The 23,122-nt window shown below is 40.8% G+C and overlaps 1 protein-coding gene across 2 annotated transcripts in view; it reads left to right on the top strand.

Moving 5' to 3' along the window:
* The first annotated feature begins 5,624 nt into the window (after positions 1 to 5,624).
* Agl (amylo-alpha-1, 6-glucosidase, 4-alpha-glucanotransferase) overlaps positions 5,625 to 23,122 on the top strand; it is a 54,196-nt gene continuing 36,698 nt past the window's right edge. The window contains exons 1-5 of one of the 2 annotated variants that reach the window (XM_051185609.1): positions 5,625 to 5,775; positions 6,367 to 6,516; positions 17,195 to 17,405; positions 18,658 to 18,824; positions 19,625 to 19,828. In XM_051185609.1, coding sequence (XP_051041566.1) covers positions 6,435 to 6,516; positions 17,195 to 17,405; positions 18,658 to 18,824; positions 19,625 to 19,828 — 664 coding nt within the window. In that variant the 5' untranslated portion in view covers positions 5,625 to 5,775; positions 6,367 to 6,434. Of the gene's footprint in view, positions 5,776 to 6,173; positions 6,280 to 6,366; positions 6,517 to 17,194; positions 17,406 to 18,657; positions 18,825 to 19,624; positions 19,829 to 23,122 lie in introns of those variants that run through there. The other variant, XM_051185610.1, reaches the window with a different exon arrangement.

Consider the following 23,122-nt stretch of genomic DNA (forward strand, 5'->3'; position numbering starts at 1 on the left):
GCTTAAAGAATTGAATATTCACTTATACCTAAGCAAGTGTAAATAGTTGTATAATTTTGCCATCCAGATAATACCTGTGTCAAAGCCTCTTGCAAAAATGGATACAGTTAAATAGTCTGCACAGAACATAGAACACAGAACAAAGCTAGAACACAAAACCTACCCATGTGAGAAGGAGGACAAGGCAGATGGACTTACTGAAGGGGACATTGTGAGATGTCCATCACAGAAAAACTAGAATGCCTTTAGAAGCGAGAATGCAAACTCACTCTTGACACAGCTATATATAAAGTCAAAGCATCATGTCTCAACTTATGAAATCTTTATTGATAGCAGGTCATAAGGATCATGTCAGCACCCTCAAATAAAAGGTTTACTGAACTAGAATCTCCAGGAATGCCGTTGAAGTCACACTTGTCCCCTCCTTCACTAGGTGGCCTTAAACAATTACTTAACCTTGGGGGCTTCATTTCCTCATCTTTCTTTTTTGATCAAGGGTAACAACACTGTGTTTTGGGGGATTTTAGTTCATTCATAGGGTGACAATACTGTGTTTGAGGGATTTAGTTCATTCACATAATGAACTTAGTAGAATACCTGGTACCCCCTTCTTACTTACTAAATAGTAACTGTCAATACTAGTTACAGAACATATTTTTTTTTTTTTCAAAATGTTTCATGTATTTTGTTTTTGCAGACCTTGGGAGGTCACTAATAGTTTAGGAATTGGAGCTCAAAGAGGTGATGTGACTTGCACAGTGTTTGAGGAAGCTGCTTTTCCTGACTTTGCTTTGCAGAGGGAACTTCCCTAAACAGCTCCTCTTTGCTCTTTAATCCACTCTTCCTGGAAGGCAGAGTGGCTCCTCTGGTTGGTGCTTTTTTCAAGGATAATGATGAGCCTGATCACCTCTGTCCAGCCCTCTGAAAATGAACATGCACCAAGCATGACTCCACCAGCTGGGCTGTGTCTGGGCAGTAAGTTGGCCCAGTTTGGGGTTAGTTTCAGCAAGATCTTTTGACTAATATATCTGAAGCTGCTTCCTCCAAAAGGACGTGGGTGAATTCATGCCTGTTTAGTTTCAGTATTAAACACTGATCCAAGACTAATATTTATTCCTTTTACTTTTCCTTTTAAAAAGACATTCCCTAGTGGTCTTTCATTCTATTATTGGTAACAAAATTTAAAACGCAGTGCAAGCTGGAACAATTAGTTGTGTGAGGAAGTCCATTCTCTCTTTCCCCAGGCTTTGGCTAGTCTTCTGGCTGCCTAAAGATCATGTACATCTATCTTAGAAACTCTGATGAGCTACAAATAGAAATGTCATTGATTTTGTTTTGGCTTTAGTTTTTTGGTTTTTCAAGACAGAACTTCTCTGTGCAACAGCCTTGGCTGTCCTGGAACTCAATTTGTAGACCATGTTGACCTTGAACTCACTGAGATCCTACTGTCTATGCCTCCCGAATGCTGGGATTAAAGTTGTCATAGTTTTTTAATGAAGTCTCCTTAGAAAGAACTTTGTTCTTTTACCTCTCTTCACTCCACTGCATGAACTTGGCTATGAAAGCCATAGCCCCGGGAGACTTATGCACAATTAAGATGAGAGTGACCCAGTAAAAAGGAGGACTGAGACAGGAGTCTGAGTTCTGGGTATCACAGAGGGGCTTCACCAGCACTGACCTCTCTACTGTTATATAAGACAGGAGCAAACTGACCTCTTATTTAAGCTACTTCTATTTTTCATCTGAAATGTTATATCTGAAGTAATCATTACAAATATAGATAATCAGCTTCAATATCATCTCCTTTCCGATCATTTCTTCTCAATGAAAATGCCAACTGTAAGTCCTGCATTAAGGAAATTACAGAGGGGGTAAAATTGTTTGGTTTTAAATTGAGGAACACTTAAAAGATCTTTCATAGGGGGTAAAAAAGAAAAGTACACCACTAAATCTTAATGTTTGCATGTATCCAATAGACCCTTTAGCTAATTTGTTGCATCAGTGCTTGGGAATTATTAAGTGATTTTTCTCTTTTTTTAGACTTTTTTTTTTTAATGTGTGTTTACCTCCATGTATATGTATGGCATGCCTGGTACCCACTGAGACCGGAAGAGGGTTGAGATCCCTTGGAGCTGGAGTTACGGACAGTTGTCAGCCTCCCTGCCACTGCTGGAAATGGACCCCAAATCCTCTGGAAGAACAGCCAGTGCTCTTAACCACTTTGTCATTCCCTGGCCCACCTATATGGTTTTTACAAACATAATTATTGTTGACTAATCTTAGGTTCTGTCCTTCCTGATTTCAACATTTTAGGATCAAACACTGAGACTAAATTTACCCCTCTTCTCAGGGTAAGACTCTTTTTGGGCCCCTTTGCATATGACATGCCTTAGAGCATTTCCATCCATTCTGACATCGTCACCGGCCCTAAAGGGCCAGCTAAACACTACTTACCACCTCAAAGCTACACCATACAGTTAAATGACACATAGACACCAACTTCACTTTTTTATTTTCGTTTTTGTTTCCTTAAGACAGAGAATCACTCTGCAGCCTTGAATTTACTATGTAGCCCAGGCTGGCCTGGAACTCATGACTCGATAATCCTCAAACCTCAGGCGTCATCAAGCTTGACTTCATTTGCATTCTGAATTTCATCTGATCCTTAAAATGAAATGTTCTCTCAATTTTGTAGGGTAATCACTAATTCAAAGGCATTAAAAACCAATCTAAGGTTTGTTTGTCTTCAAAGTCCATTATCCTTAAATTGTGTAGTCTTCATTTTGAAAGTCGTCTCTGTGATTTTCTTCACCTCTTAGCATAATATCAGGTCCTCCTGCTTCTCAGACAGCAATCCTACTTCCTTTTCCTATATTCCTCTTTTCTCTTTATTGGTTTTAGCTTGCAAAAAAAAAAAATCATAATAAATCATCCCATTTTAGAAAAAAAAATGAGCAACAAATTAATTTTTTATTTTTAAAAAAGATGGCATTGTATACTAAGAGAAAAAACAACAAAGATTATACAAAACAAATAAGGCAGACCATACATTTTCAAATATAGACAATCATAGGACTTAATCATACCTAATGCCTGGTCATACTTAGGGTTACTATTTCTGTGATAAAACAACATGACCAAAGCAACTTAGCGGGGAAAGGGTTTATTTGGGTGACATTCTGTTCATCACTGAAAGGAGTCAGGACAGGCTCAAACAGGACAGGAACCTGGAGACAGGAGCCGATGCAGAGGCCATGGAGGGTGCTTGCTGGCTTGCTTCCCATGACTTGCCTAGCTTACTTTCTTATAGGACCCAGGACCAACTGTCCAGGGATAGCATGACCAGCAATGAACTGGGCCTCTCACATCAATCACTAATCACAAAATTGCCCTACAGTAGCCTGATATTATTGAAGCATTTTGTCAACTGAAGCTCCCTCCTCTCAGGTGACTTTAGAACTTGTGTCAGGTTGACATAAATTAGCCACCACACTCCCTTAAATCTACTTCCTCTTAGGAAACATAGACACACATGCACAAACCTGGCCAGAGCCTTTTCTGACCTCTGACTTTCTCCCTCCGTTAACATTGAGGAAGTACCAGTATCCTTACAAAGTAGCTGCGATTATCCACTAGAAGGTCCTCCAGGACTTCCTCCTGACAACTACAGCATGCTACTGCTGTCCATCTACAGATCCTGCATGCAAAGGACTCCACAAATGTGACTAATGGTCACTGGCATGTACACGGCTCTATGGACTACAATTATTGGCATTTCAAGAACTTCACAGATAGCACATTCCTGTGATGTCTGTCCTTAAAAAACATATTATGTGACTTATAAAATTACCCTTTGATGCATAACCTAACAAGTCAGCTGTCGGTCATTTACCATTCCCTTTATTTCACAATATGAAACCTCCAAAGTTGAGTTCACAAATCTTGAAAAAAAAATCTAGCATTTTCATCACACTAACTCACTTCTAAAAAATTTATGTCCTCAGTCTACTTTACTTTCTTTATTTATTTGAGATTTGGGCACTCCCAAGAGAGTTTTGTTGGAGGCAGGACAATGGGAAAATGCTAGTTTTGGAGGCCTGGAGAACACTAGCCAACTTGGGGCAGCATAATGTGAGGGCCATAGGGCAGTCTGATGAATTCATAGCAGATGAAAAGTCAGAGAATGTGGATATGTTCCTTATTTCAGATGGGAAAGTCGGGGATCAGAAAACTGAGGTTGCTCTAAGTTTAAAAAAAAAAAAATCCCAGAAACCCAACACACAGCACTGGAGTATCACAGCTGGGTCACGTGCTCCCACTTCAGCCTTCAACATAAGATGACCTGCTTTGTTGTTGCTCAGCCTAGCCAGCAGACTTAAATTACGGCATTTTACGGTCAAGCAAGAGGTTTGTAGGCTGTTCACAGAGGACACACTCTGGCCCTCACACTTCCTAAGAGCCCAGGAGAGGAGAGATCTAAATGCATCAAACCTGCACGCAGAAGAGGAACGGGGCAGGTAGACGTGCTGCAGGAAAAATCCTGAGATGACTGCCTCGGTGTCCTTACAAGCTAGAGAGCAAACTCGATCTTCCAACTTACCAGAAATAATGTCAGTGTCCTCACATAAACGGTTTACTGGAAAGAAATCACCAAGAATGCACTTGAAATCACATTCACTCCATTGTTCATTAAGTGACCTTTAACAAGTTACTTAACCTTTTGGGGACTTGGTTTCCTTACCTTTGAATCAGTGGTAACAAACATGCATGTTTGTTTGATAAAACCCAGACCAAAAGCAAGTTGGGGGAAGAAAGCTTTTATCTGGCTTACAGTCCGTTATTGGGGAAACTCAAAGCAAAACTAGAGGCAGGACCTTAATCAGCCAGCGAGTGTGGAGAAGTGGGCCTTACTGGCTTGCTCCTGGTGTTTGCTCAGCCTGCTTTGTTATAGAACTCAGGACCATCTGCCCAGGGGTAGCACTGGCCATTTATCTCCTGCAGCAATCATGTCCACAGGACAATCGGATGGAGGGAGTTCCTTAGCTGGGGTTCTCCCCAGTGACTGGTCTGTGGCAAGTTAACGTTTAAGCCAACCATCACAGGCAATTTCACTCATTTGATGGACTTAGAAGAGTACCTGCTACCTCTTACAGTATTTTAGCTGTCATTGACTAAGTTACAGGACATACATTATTTTCCGAAATATTTCTCTTGTTTTATTGTTATGGGATGTGCGTGCGTGAGTGTGGGGGGGGCGGGGGTCAATGACATTTTAGGAATTAGGCTGCAGCGTAGTTAGATGACCTGCACAATGTGTTAAGAAATTGCTTTCTCCTAACTTGCATCTTCTCTACAGAGAGAACTTCCCTTAACACTGTCCCCGCTTATCTCCGCTCTTTAATTCACTTTTCCTGGACAGGAACAAGGAAGACGCACCAGGGGCTTTGATCACCGTACAAGGCTCCACCTAAGACCCAGTCCCCTCTAACCTCGCCGCGCCCACCTCTCGCGAGACCAGCGGTCTGCGCTAGCGGGCCTGAAGACTCCCGGAAGTGGGCGGGGAGACTGGGCCACGCCCCCTGGGCCAGCACCCCGCAGAGAGGAGTCAGGGCGTCCTCCGGACGCCCGGGGCGGAGTCACTGTCACCTGGCCCCGGCCCGGGTGTCCCTCCCCGTGCCCTTCACGGCGCCCTGCCCTCCCCGGGCTGCCGCTCGGCCCGGCGTTCCCGCTGTGCCCGGCTCCCGCTCCCCACGCCGCACGTCTGTCCTGCGAGCAGTAAGTGCCTGGAATGCGTCCGGCTGTGGACGCGCATTCTTTCTATCTATAGCCGCTCTGTACATCGAATGCCGCCCGCAGCTATTCCCGGGGCAGCAGCTGCGTCCTTCCCTGATCACCTCCCCATTGGTGACTTCAGACCCGAATTTGGGAACGGGGTGCTCTTCCACCTGTTCCCTGAGCAGCCTGATCTCTCTGGTGGCTGCATTGCCTTTTGGAGCTTTCAGGGCCTTCTGGCTCGGGACGAATTTTTGCCCCTCAACTCCAGGCTTTCCCAGACGCGTTGCTGTTCTCTGAGAATGCGTTAAGCTTTTTGGTTTGTTCTGTTTTGACTGTAAGAATCTACGGGTTTTTTTTGTTTTGTTTTGTTTTGTTTTGGGTTTTGCTTCAGGCTTTATTATTCTGCTCCAAGAGAAAAGAAACTCTTCTCCCTTGTTGGATTTTTACCAACAAGATTTCATTCTTTCTCATTGCTCTTCTAGGCTTTAAATCTGTCTGGGACATGTAAGTGCTGCTGTCAACTAGCATTAAAACTCTAGAGAGCTTTAACCGGTATTTTTTTTTTTTTCCTAATTACCTTTTGATTTACAGGGGTAACTTATTCCACTTTGGAGTCCTTTTAATTCTACGGAAAGAGTTAAAATACCCCGGCAGTCAAAATGGAACACAGTAAACAGATTCGAATTTTACTACTAAACGAAATGGAAAAGCTAGAGAAGACCCTCTTCAGACTTGAACAAGGTCAGTCACAAGTAGTTGGATTAGCTCTTTTATATCTTTTAATTAAGGTCAGGGACAGGGGGTGGTGGGTAGCTCAGTGGTAGAATGTGTGTTGATCATAAATGAGGCTCACACACACACATCTTAAAGTTAGATGAAATTTCCTAGATTTAACTTGACTTGTGCCAAGATATTATGTTCCACATTAGTGGTGACTAATGAAGGTTTTGTTGTTTAAGAATATGTATGGTATGTTAGAGCAATGGTAGCTCAGTTTACTTTGTTGCAAACCACCCCCTAATGCAGAAACCACAGGGCATGGGACATCACTCATGGATAGAACCTTTGCCTAGCCTGAAAGAACTAGATCTTCCATCAGATAGTTATGCCTTCCCATGGCCTCATCTCTTGCCTCTCTACTGAGGACTCTTTGAAACAAAGACCTCAAGAGTCACTTTCTCCTTGGAAGCTTTTGAATCAGATATAATGACGAGGGTTGAGGGGCAAACTTGCCTTTGGTTGACTGCTAGTAAACCAATGTTGGACAAACTATATTATTATCCAGCATTAATATCCTTGTAAAGTTGTGTTACTTTTCTGTGGCATTCAGTTTGAAGACTGCAAATTAGTAATTTGTAGTAACTGAGCCCTAAGTAGCAGCAAGGCATTGGTCTTTCTGCTTATAGTTCACTCACTGGAGTTTAACTTTGTTCTGACACTATTCTGTAGACTAGTCATGGGGTAGTTCTGTTAGTTTATACTTTCCTCTTATGTGTTCTAAATCACCCCCCTTTCTCAAACCTCAGTGATGTCTCTCTCTTCAGTTTTCCCAGTCTAGACTCTTAAGCATTCTTAGTGATGTCTCCTCTTTAAGTGTTACTCTCTTTGAAGTGTGTAATTCCTTTCTAGTATGTCTCCCTGTTTGTTTCATCCATCTAACCAAATGAGGGAAAGACAGAGAGAGACAGAAAGACACACACACACACACACACACACAGAGAGAGAGAGAGAGAGAGAGAGAGAGAGAGAGAGAGAGAGAGAGGGAGAGGGAGAGGGAGAGGGAGAGAGGAGAGAGAGCCCAAGTCATCTTCTTCAGTCCTTCCCTTTTGATTTATGGGTATCTGATTCTAAAGCTTCTGCCTGGCATTCCATTCTGAATGGCACTGCACTTTTTCTTGCCAAGACTGAATCTTGCTGTTCACTGTCCTCAGTGTCTGAATCTTTATAGCTTTCCAGTCTGTCCTGTTCATTCCATCTCTGGTGACCTTTCTCATGCCTGTGCTTAAATCTCCACTCCTGTCAGATCCCTCTGTATATGTTGTCTCTTTTGCTGCCATTCTGTGTGCTCAATTTTCATTTAAAATGCTGCCACCTTAGCAAAGGCTTCCTTTAATTTTTTGCTCTCTCTGTTCTGTGTTTGATCACTGAACAGCTATGTGCTCATCAGTGAAGTCATGTCTGAAGCTTGGTGGTGGTAGAGTACCCACCTGGAAACTGAGGTTTGTGAGGCCAGGGCTTTCTTAAAGACTGAGTGCCATGTGCAAAACTTAATAAATGCTTGCTAACTAATTCTTTTTTTTATTTTTATTTTACCTATCGATCCCAGTTCCCTCTCCCTCCTTCTCTCTCTCTCTCCCTCCCTCCCTCTTTCCCTCTCTCCCATCCTCCCATGCCCCCCACCACCACCCTCCCCTCCCAGCCAACTAATTCTTAAACCCAGTGAAAACTAGCCCAAGCTGGAAATTCAGCTAAGCTGCTTGAAGAGACAAACTGAAGGGTTCCCTAAGACTAATGTGTTTCACTCTGTAACACTAGATAAAGCCAGTAAATCCATCTTTTGTGTGTGTGTGATAATGATGTTATAATATTATTTTAGGAGACAATTTACAATATGAAAGAAGTATTGAATAGAGGGAAAATTGGGACAAGAAATAAAAGCAAAGAGCCTTTAAAGTAAAACCCTATCTATCCTATCTGCATGCAGAAACAGAGGTGAGTGGACCTCTGTGGGTTCTAGGTCCGCATTGTCTAGATAAGAGTTCCAGGCCAACCAGAGTTATACAGTGAAGCCCTGTTCCTTCTCCTCCTTAAAGAGTTGTAACTGGGCTGTAGAGATGGCTCAATGGGTAAAGTTCTTTCTGGGCAAGCACAAGGAAGATCCCCAGCCCTGACATAAGCTGGCTTTATTGGTTTGTACCTGTAACTGGGGGCTTGCTGGCTAGCCACTCTGACCCATCAGTGAGCTCCATGTCAGAGAAAGACCCTTCTCAAAGTCTATGGTGGCTATGACTGGACAGATACCTCAGCAGCTGAGAGCACTTTCTGCTCTTACACACACACACACACAGAGAAAGAGAGAGAGAGAGAGAGAGAGAGAGAGAGGCTCACAACCTCCTGTAACTCTAGTCTCAGGGTATCTGACACCCTCTTCTAGCTTCTGTGGGCACCAGACACACACATGGTGCATGTTCATACATGTGGGTACTCTTACCTATGTACATAAAATAAAAATAATCTTTAATTTTTTAATCTTAAAAAAGGCAAAGAAGAATAATTGAAGACACCCAACATCAATCTATGGCTTCCACGTGCACCCTCACAGAAAGAAGCATATGCCTATACATATATTACACATGAAAAAGAAAACAAATGAACAGACATACCAGATTAAAGATGAGAGCTTAATGATATCAGGGATATCAAAGAAGTTGGTAGCAAATGTAACGGAAAAAAAAAAAAAAAAAAACTGGTGATACTTGTTTTTTTATACTTGACTGGTCCCCAAACCCTTTCAACACTTTCATCTCTATAGATTCTTCAAATTCAAGTAAAAGTACAAGTAATTATCTGTTCTAATCAAATTATAGTTTTTCCTATTTTCTTGGTCTCATTGTGTATTCCTCAAACCTGAAATTAATTCTTCCATCTTTGATATAAGTTAATCAGAATTTTGATGTTTATTTATTTAACCATTATTACTCTGTGTGCTCGTGTGTGTGTGTGTGTGTGTGTGTGTGTGTGTGTGAGAGAGAGAGAGAGAGAGAGAGAGAGATTTGTGACTGTAGGCACACCCAGGCCACATGAAAACATGTGGAGGTCAGAAGGCAGTTTTGGGAATTGGTTCTCATCTTCCACAGTGATATTCCATGAGGGAACTCAGGTTTGTCAAGCCTGGGTATCAAGCACTCTTACTGAACCAACCTTCACACTGAGCCAACCTTCGAGCCCAATTGTTACTTTTCTTTTTTTAATAAAATGTTTAGCTAGGCATGGTGGCATGTACCTTTAATCCCAGCACTTGGGAGGCAGAGCCTGGTGGATCTCTGAGTTCAAGATCTATAGAGTTAAGTTCCAGGGCAGCCAGGGCTACACAGAGAAACTATGTCTCAAAAAAAAAAAAAAAAAAAAAAAAAAAAAACCAACAACAAATTAATTAATTAAATGTTCATTTACAAGTGTTTCCTTTAAAAATTTACTTAATGCTTATTTTATATGTATGTTTGCTTGGCAGCATGAGCTTGTCTGCAGCATATGCATTCAGGGGCCCTGAAGGCCTGAGGATATTGGATCCCCCAGAACTGGCATTAGAGGCAGTGTCGAGCTGCCTGATACAGGTGCTGGAAACCGGATCCAGACCCTCTGCAAGAGCAACAAATACTTTTACCCGCTGAGTCACCTCTCCAGTCCCCAAAGGTTTCTTGTTTGAAACCATCTACTCTGACCCTAATGGGGAATTTTTCTTTACAGTAGTAATGTGATCACTTGTCTTCCTAGCTAGCTGCTTACAGGAAGGTTACTGCTGATCCAAGCAAAGTGTTCTTAGTGTTAGCATTAACAAGATAGCCACACCATGTACTGTTGTGACCTAAGCTAATTTTAGCAGAGGTATTTCGTGTACTGTTGGGAACCTGTTCAGTTTCAGTGATTTGGCTTAGCAGTTTAGAGTGGCTTTGTGCTTTGGGGACATTTACTGATGCTCTACAGAAAGAAAATATGATGCCTTTCTTTGAAGAGTAATTTAATTTGGTAACATATGAATTGGCACTGATGCTCTAAATTTGTCAGATGAATTGAAAACAAAAAAGACATCCTTGGAAAAGGTAATAGAGGCTCACAGTCAATTTCCCTTCAGGGCTAGGCTCACAACCAAAAATATAAAATATAGTGAACTTTTGAAAAGTAGTGATTATTCAGTCATACTTGAGTGCTTTGTCTGCATGTGTGTGTGTACTTTGTACATGCTGGTCCCCACAGAGACCAGAATAGGTACTGGACCCCCTAGAACTGCAGTAAAGGGTGGCTATAGCCGACATGTTGGAGTTGGGAACTGAAAATGGGTCTCCAGCCCCTTTATGTTTACTTTGGTATGGCATAATTTACATAGTCTGTAAGAACATTGTACATGTCTGCAACATATAAATAAACATTTGAAGAATGTTTCTTTTCTCTCTCAAGTTTGCTTGAGAGAGATAATCTGTTGCTCCAAATACTGTTTGAGAAAGTTTAGGTGAGTTTTAACCTTTGTACTACAGTTTCTCTGAATCATTGTGTAATTACTAAAGCAATATTTGTATAAACTTAAAAGTCAAGTTGTTTAAATATCAACAATACCACTGACATTTGTGAATGTTCAGATGTTACTACGTTTCCTGATGGTAAATTTAATTATTCTTAGGAAGATGTAGATATTTATAATTCTGAACATCACAATGTAGTACTTCATTTATTGATTGAGATGAGTCTTGCTGTGAGATGGGGTTTTTGTTTTGTTCTGTTTTGTTTTTGTGATGAGATTTTCTATCCCTGGCCGGCCTGGAACTTGCTACATTGACTAGGCTAGCCTTGCCTTTCTGGTGTCATTCTGCCTTTGCCTACTGAGTGCATGCACTCACACACACACATATACATACACACAGCTTTGAGACAGGATCTCACTGAGGCCCAGGCTAGCTTTGAATTCCATATGAACCCAGGTTGGTCTTGAAATTATGATCTACTTGCCTTAGCCTCCTGAGTTCTAGGATTACAGTACCACTACACACTAGCTATGTTTTAATCCTTCATGCAGTTATCTTTAAACCTATCTCATTACTAATACAACTTTAATTTTACAGTTATTTTCCCAATCAGGAATATATAAAAAACTATCTGATAATTCTGTAACCTGTTTGTTCACCCCACTTGTGCTAGTATTATGGTGTATATTTTATAGTTGTCTACCCATTCTATATGTCAGCCATATTCTTTTTTTTCCAGAAAGATGCTGTTTGATAGCATTTTAATTCATAGTAGAATTTCTTTCCAAGTGGGTTATCAGTCTTCTCAAACCCTGTGCCATTATCAACTGATTTACAGAATATCAGAAATCCTTCGTTTTCATAGCAAAACCTGTGATGGGAGCATTAGAACAGAAGAAACAAAAGGATCCTGCCCACTCGAGACCAGTCTGATCTGTATAGGTAGTTCTTGTACAGCCAGGAATGCAGAGTAAGACCTTGGCTCAAAAAACCAAACCAAACCAATAAGAATTGTTCACTAAACTTTTATCCTAAAGTTGCAACAATTCAGTTATATTTTCAGACACTACTTCCAATTCTGTATCCAACTTTCCTACCAAAGTCTCTACCCCTCACAGCTGCCTGTGACGATAAACTCAACTTCTCATTGGTGTCACCCATGAGTCACAAATATTGTTAATGGCATCTAGAATCCAGCAGATAAGTCACTACTGATGACGCTATAGGCTTACAAACTGATTCCTTAAATAAGAAATATGTAAAGTCAATTTTACCCCTTCATCTCCAGGCTATAGATGTTATAGCATGTTATATTAGCAAGCATGACATTAATCTCATTTTGTGTTTCCTCCAGGGCTTTTGGAGGACTGGCCTAGCTCATTGTCAATAGGCAATAATAGTTTAAGAAGGGCTTATTTTTTTGGGCTTAGATATCAAAAACAGTCATAAAATATACTGAAAATCCTTATTATAAACTGTTGTCATCCAGGGCTTGTCCTAGTTATAGAGCACAGGCAAAGTAGACTTAGTACAGTCGTGTGGAGCCCAAGAGCCACCAGCTGAGTCCTCTGTTGAGGACTCAGCCTGTCTCTGATGCTTTGGAGCTAGGCATTGGGTATCTGAAGCTGCGGAAGACCTGGCTGCCATTGTGCTCCAATGTGACACTAGCTCAGCTAAACTGAAAGCCTCTTGTCTGCTGATCACTTTTAGAAGTTACCTGAAGCACAGCTGCAGCTTCTGTTGGCATTTGTATCAGAGAGGTGATTTATATCAGAGAGGTGACTCCTTTTTTTTAAGCCTATGAGCAGTCTCCCCTACCCTCTGCAGCTTCCTCGTTCCCCTTGGCCATCAGAATTGGAGCTAGCTAGGGCCTTGCTCTAAAGGAGCTTCGTTGGCTGTTCATGCAGACCACTAAAGCATGCTGCAGCGTGTTTACATAGGGAAAACACTTCTCATTTCCTTCAAGAACGTCTTTGTGCCTATAGCTGACTAGCCATGTGCTGACCTTCACTGTGTCTCTACTTTGAACACGCCTTCTTTTCTAACATTGATCATTTTTAGCTTTATTCAAAGTGTCAAGCAATTTTGCCTTTCTCTTGGTCAGTGAGGTTATTGATCACCCTAATATCAATACTGTTATGTCTCAGTAAATAAGGTGGCCTGGGGAAATGTTGAAGGATGGGGATTAGCTGTGGGAGCAGTCAGAGCAATAGTCTTAGCCACTAAGTAACTGGCTTAGGTCAATCCCATGCAGGCTCCTTGGTTGTTGGTTCAGACTCTCTGAGCTCCTGTGAGCGCAGGTTAGTTGTCTCTGTGGGTTTTCTTGTGATGTCCTTGACCCCTCTGGCTCCTACAATCCTTTCTCCCACTCTTCAGCAGATTCCCCAAGCTCCTCGCCTAATGTTTAGCTGAGTCTCTGGATTCTGGGAATCAAACTGAGGTCCTTATGCTTGATCGCAAGCACTTTACAGACTGAGTTATATTATCCCTCATACCAGAATGGTGTGTGTTTGTGTGTGTGTGTGTGTGTGTGTGTGTGTGTGTGTGTTTATGTGTGCATGTTTTCACAGATGCTTGGGTGTAAATGCATATGTGTGAATGTGGAGGTGGCCTCTAACTTTTGAGAAAAGGTCTCTTACTGAGCCTGAAGCTCACCATTTGGCTCGACTAGCTGGACAGTTAGCCATAGGGGTTCTCCTGTTTCCATATACTCTTTTTCCCCCAGCTTACTTGATCTGTTCATTGCTTATGGTGACCATCACTCTCTTTAAAAGGTGGCTGAGATGGCCCAGGGTAAATGCACCTACTGTGAAGCCTAACAACTGAATTCAGTCCCTGAGAGCCACATGGTAGTGGGAGAAAACTAACTCTTGCAGTTAGTCTTCTGTCCTCCACTCCCATGCCAGGCAGTGGTGGCACACACCTTTAATCCCAGCACTCGGGAGACAGAGGCAGGTGGATTTCTGAGATTGAGGCCAGCCCAGGCTACAGAGCTAGTTCTGGGATGGCCAGTGCTACACAGAGAAATCCTGTGTCAAAAAAATAAATAAATAAAAAATAAAAAACAAACAAACAAAAGAGTTTACTCATTAGAACTTTCTTCTGTGGCTCTTGTTCATCATTAATTGACATACACCCATATTTAAAATTTTATTTTGTTTTTTGAAACAGGGTTCCACATAGCTCAGGATGGCCTTGATATTGCTATATAGCCAAAAATAACCTTGAATGCCTGATCTTCCTTGCCTTTACCACCCAAGTGCTGGGAATACAAGCATGTGCCACCACAACCAGCTATATTTAAAACTTATATGTCCTGTGTAGCTAATCAACTTGGTATAGTAAAAAATGTCATATTCTTATAAATGTAAAGAAGTCTGAGCTGAGCAAGGATGACACCAGTAGGCATGCTAACGTGGAGGGGGGGAGGCTCTGGAGGCCTCAGCCTACACAAGGAACTATAGGCAACTAGGAAATGAGGTATCGTAGTGAAAGAAATCTGAAGCGTTTTTCATGTTTTATATACTTTAAATCACTTTTTTTAAATCTCCACTAAGCTTTCACATCCCAGACCTTTACAACCTACATTTATATACCTTAATAGCTTGCATTTGCACACTTTAAGTCACTTGCTTATCACAATTTAAGTTTTCACATCCTCAGACCTTTATAACTTTCATCTACACACCTTAAAACACCTTAGAACCTCAATTATTTTCTCAGACCCTCACAACTTAAGCTTTCATATCCTCACACCTTAAAATACCTTATTTATTTATTTATTTATTCTTCTGTCTAATCATTCACCAGGAGATACAATTGGTTGATTACTGAGGGCAGTCATTGTGAAACAAATTACATTGAAATCTGTTTTGTGAGTTTATCTCTTCTTTGGATCTGGTAACAAGGTAAACTATGTCAAGACCTGGTAGTCACTAAGTTTTACATATGAAGAGAACTGAGAAGGCAGCTGAAGCCTTGGGAAGGGAGCTGCGTTCTTGTTGCAGTTAAAGCTAGTCAGTCAGTATCCTCAGAGATCTGAGAAGCATAGATTATTACTGGAAATATAATCTAAATGGTCTGTGTATCAATTAAAATGACAGAGATCCATTGCCTAAATGAGTCATCTTAGGCTCCAACGATCTCCATAGTTTCTGTGGAGGCAGTAGTTGTAGGCTGTCATACATACAGAGCAGCATAGGCCTTTGTCTGCCAGACCCAGGTCTCAGATTTTCTGTAGAGGAAAAACTTGGGGCCTGACCTTACTTTGATGAGGCAAAGTAGGACACTCAACCCAAATATGTCCACAGTCTGAGCAGAGCCCTGGCAGCAAGCTAGGCCTGGGGCAGTTTTTCCCAGTGGTTAGCATTACCACAGTCCAGGAGTTATCACACACCATCTATCTTCTTTGGCTTCCTTATGGGAATCCACTAGCAGGGGGTAGTTCTTTCAGTTATGGGGAAGTGTAAACATTTTAAATGCCATATTCTGCAGATCTGAGTAGACAGTGAAGGGGGGTCCCTGTAGGTATCAGATAGGGAAGCAAAGCACATGAAGAGAGAGAATGAAAACCCCATGCAGACTGACCTCATCAACCTGTATGTCTTTTGGGGAGTCTAGTAACAGGAGTCTATTCCCAATATATTTAAGCCCAGTACAATTTGAAAGAAGAAAAGTTTCCTAGTGTGATCAGTGCACAAAGAAGCATAATTATATTGAAACTCAACTCAGGCAGGGTACAGGTCATTTTCTTCAAGAAGGTGGGTTCCAGAGAATACCTGTGCCAGCTTAAGGTCTAAGAGTCTGGCCTAGTCTCAGTCATATAAAGAGTGTAGATGTCATTTGGGCTATTAGCCACCTCTGATCCTGGTTTTAGGAGCTTGATGTGGCCTGGCCCTACAGATAACAATGACCACCAGGCTGTCAATCACTTCCAACTTCCTGGCAGAAGAACAGGTTTTTCAGCTTTCCCATTGGGAAGGCAGTATGCTTAACATTAATGGTTTCTCTGGAGATCTTTGAGCTCAAGGACCTTCATGCTATTCTCCCAACACTGAATAGGTTGCATTTATGTTTTTAAGAATATGTATATATATATGTATGTATGTATATGTGTATAACAACATTGAAAAAAGGCTATTTATTTGAAAGAGAGTAAGGAGGCATATATTGGAGGGAGGAAAAGGAAGGGTTAAATTATGAACCTATAATCTCAAAAAAAGAAAAGAAAAGAAAAAAGTTTTAAAGTCTTCTATAAACCAACCTAAACTTTTTCGTGAGCTAACTGTAATTTTAACTATAGCGTGTGTGATTCCCCCTCTTATAACAAAGTATTTGTGACACAAAATAGAAGCCTTAGAGACACTTTCATAGAAACAGCCTAACTTTGGTGGGCACATCTTGGACTCAGGATTCACAAAGCTTTAAGGATCATTCGATGTATAGGTATAGGCATCAGTGCATTGCTGACATATATACTGGCTCATAAGAACCAGCTGCATACACCCTTTCCCAGTTCAGCGATGTGTTCAGTAGCTTTAGCTCATCCATCATGCGGTAGCTCTGTAAGGAAGTCACCAAATACTAAAATAAACGCTAATACTTCCTATCCCTGGGGGCTGCTGTTGGACCTTCGCTGGCGCGATATTGTGTTTGAGCAGGTGTAAGAGATTCACTGCAAAGCTTCCAGGATAATACTTGAGACTACAGTCTGCTCAGCTTCTCTGTACAGCAGGACAGCTGTCCTTTGACATTTCCCAATTCTGCATACAGTCCCATTCTCTGGACATAGAGACTCACTGTCTCCATTGTGGTCTGTGAAATAGCAGAGATCTCCGCTTGATACCCACCTACAGGTGGTGGTTGAGGGGCGACAGGAAGGGGCAGAGTGGAGTGGTGGAGGGATTAGGGGCACAGTGTGTGAATAGAAAATCAGATTCTAAGGAAAGGAAAGGGGGATTCTGCGGAGAAGACCATTATAGAGGGCTTATTATATATGCTAAAATATAAAGTTCAGCTAAATCAAAATGCCAGGTAGTTCCAAAAGTAACATTAGGTATGGCAGATTATTTTAAGATATTTGAAAACTCATGTTTTTATAATGTTTTAAGTAAAACACCTGCTTGAATGCTAAGTCCATCTGTGAGTTTATTAAAGTGTTTTATTCAAATGCTTTTGTTTAGGGTTTGAACTACAGTTCCGATTAGGCCCGACATTACAAGGGAAATCTGTTACCCTGTATACAAATTACCCATATCCTGGAGAAGCATTTAATAGAGAAAAATTCCGTTCCTTGGCTTGGGAAAACCCAACAGAAAGAGAAGATGATTCTGATAAATACTGTAAACTTTATCTACAGCAGTCTGGATCTTTCCAGTACTACTTCCTCCAAGGGTAAGCCAGGAGTTAATGTATTCTATTACTTAAGTTATGTGACTGTTACAGTGAGAACCACGGTGGTGCAGGTTTTACAGGGGTTTTGTTTGTTTGTTTGTTTTGCTTTTTTATTTTTTTGAGACATGGTTTTTCTGTGTTGTCCAGGCTGTCCTACTTGCTCTGTAGGCCAGGCTGGTCTCTGATTCAGAGATCTGCCTGCCTCTGCCTCCCAAGTGCTGGGATTAAAAGCGAGTACTACCTGCCTAACTACAGTGCTTTCTTGAGATACGATTAGGCTGTGATTATTCAGTTTTGAGGAGGTTACTGTGTGGCCCATTGCAGATTCAAGTTATATGTAGTTAAACTCCAAGATTTTCCTGCCATTAGCTTGGAGGGTACTATTTATTTGAATGATATGTTATTGATAGACATTAGCATATTTATTTTCTCATAAATCAGCATTACTGACGTCATATTTTATTCTGTGGAAATGGATAGTTGTTGAGAAAGGAGAGAAATACCTGTTCTGGGACTGCAGAGATGGCTTAGTGGTTAAGAACTTGAACTGCTCTCATTGAGAATCCAAGTTTTGTTTCCAACCTCCACATCAGAGTTACCTCCTGTAACTCCAGCTCCAGGAGATCCATCACCTTCTGCTGGCTTCCATAGGCATCTTCACTCAAGTGCACACACCTACATGCAGATAGAGACAGGCATATTATAAAAAAGAAAATACCTATATATGTTTTATTGTACCCTTGTTAGTTTTTTAAATGATAAATATTTATGCTTATTTTATGTGCATTGGTGTTTTGCTTACATGCATGTCCGTGTGAGGGTGTAGGGCACACCAGAGCCGGAATAGCAGACAGCTGTGAGCTGCCATGTGGGGGCTGGGAATTGAACCCAGGTTCTCTGGAAGAGCAGTCAGTGCTCATAATCACTCACTGAGCCGTCTCTCCAGCCCCTGGAAATTACATACATACATACATACATACATACATACATACATACAATTTACAAATAAACATATTTTAGCTATGTGTGGTGGCACAGGCCTGTAATCCCATCACTGTGTATATAGAGACAGATCCGGAGTTCAGGGTCTTCCTCAGCTACATAGTAAGTTTGAGGCAGCCTGGGCTACCTGAGACCCTGGATGAAAGGGAGGGAGGGGTTTAAATGGGCAATCAACTTTCCAGATAGAATCAAACTGAATTAATGACTTTCCCTCTAACTAATTAAAAATGTTTGGTTTATTTTCCCTTAGAAATGAGAAAAGTGGAGGAGGTTACATAGTGGTGGATCCTATTTTACGTGTTGGAGCTGATAACCACGTGTTACCATTGGACTGTGTTACTCTCCAGACGTTTTTAGCAAAGTGTTTAGGACCCTTTGATGAGTGGGAGAGCCGTCTAAGGGTTGCAAAGGAATCAGGTAATGTTCAGTTTGCTGTTTTTTTTTTTCATTTCTTCTTTTGAAAACTAAACAGTTAGGATACAGGTCTCAAAGACACTCCTCCTTTTAATCTTATTTCCCAATATAGTGAAAAAAATAAAATGCACAGCTTCTTCCAGATATCACGTTATGTGGGTCAAGTTAACAAAAGGAGGCATTTGGTTATGAAGTAAAGTGATTATCATAAGATTTTATGAGGCACATGAAAGCTAGTAATAAAGCTATTAAGATGTGAAGGGAATGTATTATCTATAATTTTAATTAGCCAATATTGACTATCCATTTTCATATAAAAAGCATATGCTGCTGGACAAGCCAAGAATAAAATGAAACTAGGCTATATTTTCCTCCTAAGTAAAGTAAGACTAACATCAGCATCCTAGTTTCAAGCTAAATATACTATAAAGAAGGCAGTAAAGTTTCAATGACATAACTCTGATGGATGCAAGTCCCACAGAACGTTTAAAGTATTATGCTTGTGTAGGATGTTCTGTATATGCAGTTACAATTGAACCTGATAATAGCTAAGCACTGTGGTGATGGTCACCAAATAGATGTCATTACTCACCTCTTGTAGATGAGGACAGTGATAGCCTGGAAGCATTATACGTAGATTTGCTGACAGTCTTTTGTGTTACAGCTAGGATTATTTCCTTTCCTACTGATTTGTTTGTCTTACAGTTGATAAGTAGCAAAGACAGCTCATGTTTATTCCTTGCTTAGCCCCAGGTTGATCTGTTTGCCTTTTCATGTAGTGGTCTGTGTTCTCTTATTTGTAGGTTACAACATGATTCACTTCACCCCACTGCAGACTCTTGGACTGTCTAGGTCATGCTACTCCCTTGCTGATCAGTTAGAGTTAAATCCTGACTTTTCAAGACCTAATAAAAGATATTCCTGGAATGACGTTGGGCAGCTGGTAGAGAAACTGAAAGAGGAGTGGAATATGCTTTGTATTACAGATGTTGTCTACAATCATACAGGTATGGGCTTCAGTGATTTCAGCATGGATATTAAATTCTTATTATCTTATTTATTAATATTTTAATTTCATTTTACATTATTATTGTTAGGAGTATTATTTTTCAGTGTGAGGAATTGAACACTGGACCTCATTAAAAAAGCAAGCTGTATGCCACTTAGGCATGTCTCCAGCCCTTATATATAATATTCATTCTAAAGATAAAAAAGACAGTTAAGAGGCTTCAATTAGCTGAGCATTAGTGGCGCATGCCTTTGATCCTAGCACTTGGGAGGCAGAGGCAGGCAGATCTCTGTGAGTTTGAGACCAGCCTGCTCTACAGAGCTAGTTCCAGGACAGGCTCCAAAGTAATACAGAAAAACTCTGTCTCGGAAAAAAAAAAAAAAAAATAAAAACAAAACAAAAACAGAGCAATCAAAAAAAAACTTCAATTCTTCAATTTTAAAAACCAGATTATAGAATAGTACCTTTTCACTTTCAAAGAAAGTAGCGTTAGTTGAGCATATAGTCAATGGAAGTATTTTGCATGTGATGCTTATAAAAGTAGGAGAATTGGCATGAGAGGGACAGAAGCCGTTTCCACCTGAATACAGTACATACTTTGCAGACTAACGGGATTCTGAACAGCGGGAACCCTTGTTCTATACCACACATTTAAAAATATATTACTGAGCATGGTAGGTATGCCAGTAATCCCAGCACTTGGGAGGCAGAGGTGGTGGTGACTGTGAGTTCAAAACAAGCTTGTGTTGCAAATGAGTTGCAGACCAAAGGGGCTGAATTATGACTCTACCCCAGTATAACAACAGCACTCTTCATCACTGAAGAGAAAAATATTGATAAATCCTCAAAGTTAAATCTTTTACATGATAAAAGAGTGTACTTCATTTTTTTTTAAATTTTAAAACCGTGTTTAATTAAGTAGAAAAATACATGAGGAGTGTATAAAAGGTCCAAACATCCCAGACATTCTACTTTTTTTATTTATTTATTTTATATAACCAAGTCTTTTTAAATGAAAACAAACATTTATAGACAATATTTTGGAATTTGGGCGTCGTTCTTTCCAAACTACTTCCTGCTGGTAAGGGGTGCTATCAAGGGGATTCAAAGAAGATGCAGAAATCCTGGCTGTAGTCTGTAAGGCTGCTTTGTCCAGCTGTTTTGAATGTAGGATCACCTGGTACTCTGTTTCAGGCGGTCTGGCTTGATCAAACCACATTAGTCTGGAAGGAATCCACATCTTTTCATTTTCTGTGGAAACAAAAATAGAAATCCTTTTCCCCAGTAACTTGTCCTTGAACTTAAATTTTGGAGTCAAAGCATTTTTTTTAATTTAATTTATTATTTTACATGTCGATCCCTCCCTCCCTTTTACCCTCTCTGCCCTCTCACATGCACTCTAACCACCCTCCCCTCCCATCCCCCCACCCTAATTCCATATGTAGGGCAATACCATCCACTTGGGGTCATGTAGATCTGATAGGTCATTTGAAGTAGGGACTAGGGCTTCTCTCCTGTCTCTAGGTTAAGGCAGTTATCCCTCCATGGAGGATGTGTTCGCAAGGTTCTTTTGTGCACCAGGGATACATCCTGGCTCCACTGTCTGAGGTCCCTTAGACTGCTCAGTCCTTCTGGCTGAGACCCATATTCAGGGGTCCTGAGTCAGTCCCATGCTGGCTTCCCAGCTATCAGTCTGGGGGCCCGTTAGCTCCTCCTTGTTCAGGTAAGCTGTTTCTATGTGTTTCTGCAGCCTGGTCTTGTCCTCTCCATCTGCATCTGGGTTCTAGTTTGACTCAGTGTTTATGTATGGGTGTTTGCTCCTGTTTCCAACAATTAGTTGAGGGCTCCATGGATAAGTTAGTTGTTGATCTCACTCTCTGGGAAGAAAAAAAAAAAAAAAAAAAAAAAAGAGTGTACTTCAACATCTAAAGTACTAAAAAGAGTGAAGTTAGACTGTTTGGGTTCCCAAAATGATGTGTGGTTTTCCTGACAATGATCCTCTAAGGGGTATTTGTTCCTCTCACCTGGCAGAGCAGCTTGCCTGCCCTCATGGAGCCCATGGCCATGGCCTTCAACCTTAACCCCTTGTGCCTTACAAGGATCCACTGTATACCACAGTGTGGAAAGTCTGGAAACCACTGCTTTACATATATTAACAATGGAAATTCTGAATAGTGTAGTTTTAAGGCGTAGCTGCTTCATAAAGTCTTTCCTAAGTAACCATAGAAATCATGAAGATACTTAAAAGCATATATATATATATATGTATATATATATACATATATATATATTCATCACTATGGGTAATAATCTCTAGTAATAATGGCAAACCAAGTTGGATTTTAAAAAAGATACATTCAGGCTGGCCAATGGTGGTACATGCCTTTAATACCAGTTGGAAGGCAGAGGCAGACCAATCTTTAAGTTTGAGGCCAGTCTGATCTACAGAGTTCCAGTATAGCCAAGGCTACACAGGGAAACACTGTGTCAAAAATAACACAAACAAAAAAGATACATTCCAAAATGTGATGTTTCCACATGTACTTCAGGCTTCAAAGTCTACAGTGAGAATTTTGTGTTTCGGTAACTCCATATTCAACACTTGAAACGTAGGTAGTTCCTGATAATATTAGACTTAGACACCTATACCATTCACGTGAAATTAGCAAACCACATGCAGACATGTAGATACAAATGGCAAGAGTTAGAGTACAGCTTGGGCAGTGGCTCATTAAGAAACTTAATAAGAAATTGTATTTATCCCTTTCAGAAGACAGGCATTAGTGTTAGCTTGGCTTTGATGGAGCCAAGTCCTCCTGGGTTGCTCTGTCCTCTCCAACACTTTACTTCCAATGTTTAATCAAATATGGCTACCCACATTGTATCAGATAGGCTTTTGTGTCTGGTCACACCTAGCTACATGGGAGACTTGCATATAGCATTTGGGTTTTGGTTTGGTTTTGAGGCAGGATCTCACTTTGTAGCCCAGGCTGGACTGGAATTCACTGTGTAGACCAACTAAGCATCAACTTGTGGTAATCCTTCTTCTGCCTCCCAAAAGCTGGTGTTATAAATATAAGCCACCAAGCTATGCAGTGATGGCACACACTTTTAATTCCAGCTCAGGAGGCAGAGGCAGGTAGATCTGTGAGTTCCAGGCAGTGTGACACAGAAAATAATCACTAAATAAATAAATACAAACCATCATGCCTTAACTTTTATTATCAGATCTGTGTTTCTAATGTATCCTATCTTCATCCAACTATTTATTTATTTATTATTTATTTTATGT

This window comes from Phodopus roborovskii, unplaced genomic scaffold (genome assembly GCF_943737965.1).
Source record: "Phodopus roborovskii unplaced genomic scaffold, PHOROB, whole genome shotgun sequence".
NCBI lineage: Eukaryota > Metazoa > Chordata > Mammalia > Rodentia > Cricetidae > Phodopus > Phodopus roborovskii.